Source organism: Nyctibius grandis, chromosome 1, assembly GCF_013368605.1.
Source record: "Nyctibius grandis isolate bNycGra1 chromosome 1, bNycGra1.pri, whole genome shotgun sequence".
Taxonomy (NCBI): domain Eukaryota; kingdom Metazoa; phylum Chordata; class Aves; order Nyctibiiformes; family Nyctibiidae; genus Nyctibius; species Nyctibius grandis.
This window is the reverse complement of record NC_090658.1, coordinates 773,404-776,383: the sequence shown is the minus strand read 5'-3', so window position 1 is coordinate 776,383 and position 2,980 is coordinate 773,404. Positions and strand designations below refer to the sequence as shown.

Genomic DNA, 2,980 nt, shown 5'->3' with positions numbered 1-2,980 from the left:
TTTCCCCCCCCCCCCCCCCCTCCTTGCTTTTCGAGGCAATCGGTGGAAAACACACTTTGGAGTGTGCAGGGTATCGGGCTGGTGTGCGAGGTTCTTTGTATGTAAATACTGTGCTTAAAAAAAAAAAGCAACTCACACCCTCCCTCTCTCGCTGCCACACACGCACGCACCCGCGGAAGGGCCCTCCCCACGCCGGTAATTAACTGACACGTTATACCACTCATCACCAATGGTGGAAGCTCGGAGCTCGCCCAAAACCCGCAATTTCACATCTGCAAACACTGTCTTCATCCACTTGACTTCCAAGACCCGCCCACACGTGGCCAACCTTTCCCGGGTTTAATGTATTTTTTTTCTCCCTCCTCTCGGCAGGTTCATGTGTGGGGACCAGCCTTATATGGACTGTTCGCTCCGGCAATGGCTCGGTGTTTTCAAGCGGCAGGCACGGGTTCGGGGGGTTTAAGCAAGATCCAGAAGTGATCTTTTTTTTTCTTTTTTTTTCTTTTTTTTTTTTTTTTTTTGGGCCTGCCTTTCCCCCTTTCCCCTGGAGTTACAAACTAGTTCCGAAGCCAGCTGCTGCTCCCGCTCTCTGAATTTCTCCCGTGGCAGAACAAGCCCCGTAGAAACCACCGCCGCGGAGATCCGCCGCTGCGGCCGGGGCTCCGCTTCTTCTTTGGCACGAAACCCTCCGGTTACTTTTCTATATATTATTCTATTTTTTTCCCACCCCCACGCGTGCCACCGCCCCGCAGCACCCCCCCGCCCTCTCGCCCCCCCGCCTGCTCTGTGCGGGGTCGTTGCCGCCGCTCCGCGTGTGCGGATCCTGACACGGCGGATCGGCGAAGCTGCTCCTCCTCCAACTTTCCTGCCTAAAATTTGGCCGGACCATGTCTCTGACCAACACAAAGACGGGCTTTTCGGTGAAGGACATTTTGGACCTCCCCGACACCAACGACGAGGACGGCTCCGCCGCGGAGGGCGGCGAGGAAGAGAGCGAGGCGCCGGAGCCGCCCAAGAAAGCGGGAGTTTTGGGACAAACCCCCTTGGACGCTGTGCAGGCGCTGCCTTTGAAGAACCCTTTCTATGATAATAGCGATAATCCCTACACGCGCTGGCTGGCGAGCGCCGAGGGCATCCAATACTCCCGTGAGTACCGGCGGCGACGGGGACGGGGCAGCGCCGCGCTGCCCCGCGCCCGCGGGGGCTTCCCCGGTGGCGAGGGGGGCGAGGGGGGGATGTTTGCCGCTAGCCACGGCTGGCTGAGCCCCGGCCGGTGCTTCCATGCCCCCCCCCCCACCATGGAGGGGGAGAGCCGCGCTGCCCCGGGCGGCGGGAGGGATGCGGGAGGATGCGGGGGGATGCGGGGGGCGCGCAGCGCGGACCCCCCCCGCTGACGGGGTGCTCTCGGGCGGCCTCTCCGCAGTGCACGGGCTGACGGCCGCGGGGGGCGGCCAGGACCCCTCGGCCAAGTCGCCGGAGCCGTCGGCCGACGAGTCGCCCGACAACGAGAAGGAGGCGGCGGGCGGCGGGGACGCGGGGAAGAAGAGGAAGAGGAGGGTGCTCTTCTCCAAGGCGCAGACCTACGAGCTGGAGCGGCGGTTCCGGCAGCAGCGGTACCTGTCGGCGCCGGAGCGGGAGCACCTGGCCAGCCTGATCCGCCTCACCCCCACCCAGGTGAAGATCTGGTTCCAGAACCATCGCTACAAGATGAAGCGGGCCCGGGCCGAGAAAGGTATGGAAGTGACTCCTCTTCCCTCCCCGCGGCGGGTGGCCGTGCCGGTCTTAGTCAGGGACGGCAAGCCGTGCCACACGCTCAAAGCTCAGGACTTGGCAGCCGCGACTTTCCAGACGGGCATCCCCTTCTCCGCCTATAGCGCCCAGTCTCTACAGCATATGCAATACAACGCCCAGTACAGCGCTGCCAGCAACCCCCAGTACCCCACGGCACACCATTTGGTACAAGCTCAGCAATGGACTTGGTGAACGCTGGAGGGGAGCGCGCACACACGCACACACTGCCCGCACCCACGCAAAAAAAAAAAGAAAAAAAAAAAAAAGGAGGAAAAAAACAAAAAAAAAAATAAAGAGAGAGAGAGAAAGAGACAGACTGATGCTCCAAAAATAAAATCAAAACTGCGGGGGAAGGAATGGAGAGGGAAACGCTATTATTATTATTATTATTGCTATTATATTATTATTATTATTAAGGTTTTTTTTCCCTCTCTCGTTTCTTTTCCCCTCCATTTTTTGGGGGGGCTCGGTTTCATTTCGGGGGGAGGCGGGGGGGGAAGAGAGGGGAGGTGTTTTTGTGCGTCATTGTTTACAGAAATTTTTTGCGCCATTCAGAGTGGTCCTGTCTACCTACGACTAAAATAAAAGGGGGGGGGAGGATCGTCAGAATTTAAAAAAAAAAAAAATAAAGCATAAACCCCCCCCCCGCTGGTCCTGTGGTTTTGTGGGGAAGGGGCGTGCGCCCGCAGCGCGGCCGCCGGCACCGCGGCACCGACATCTCGATCGCTCCCCTCCGAGGACGGTTTTCGGCCTCCTGTAACCCCGGACAACTATTCGCGGGCGTGTTTTCCTATCTCGTTGTGATTAGCGCTGCCAGGAGCAGCAGCCAGGGCTTTCATTTTGTTTTATTTTTATTCGGGGTTCGCGCACAACTATTCCCGAGTCACCACCAAAAAGAAACGCAGATTAAACCCGCTCTGCTCCGGGCCGCGGACAGCGGGCTCGTGGTGTGCAAACCCAGGCTTTCGGTGTTTTAATAACAATTTTTAATTTAAAAAAATGCTATATTTCAGGGAAAAAAAATAAGCGAAGGGACCGATAACAACGACGGACGGTTTTTGTTCGCCCGCTCGCTGCGGCCGGGGGACCGGGCGGCCCCCGCGGGGAGACACGGCCGAGCAGGGCCCACGGCCCCCCCTCCCTGCCCACAACTTATTTTTTTCGGAGGAAAGCGGATTTTTGGGGGGCA

At 58.4% G+C, this 2,980-nt stretch overlaps 1 protein-coding gene across 1 annotated transcript; it reads left to right on the top strand.

Annotated features, from left to right (window-relative positions):
- The first annotated feature begins 887 nt into the window (after window positions 1-887).
- Window positions 888-1,983, top strand: NKX2-2 (NK2 homeobox 2). The gene is made up of 2 exons (XM_068413924.1): window positions 888-1,146; window positions 1,424-1,983. The coding sequence occupies exons 1-2, from the start codon at window positions 888-890 to the stop codon at window positions 1,981-1,983; spliced, it is 819 nt and encodes a 272-aa protein (XP_068270025.1).
- Window positions 1,984-2,980: the final 997 nt, after the last annotated feature.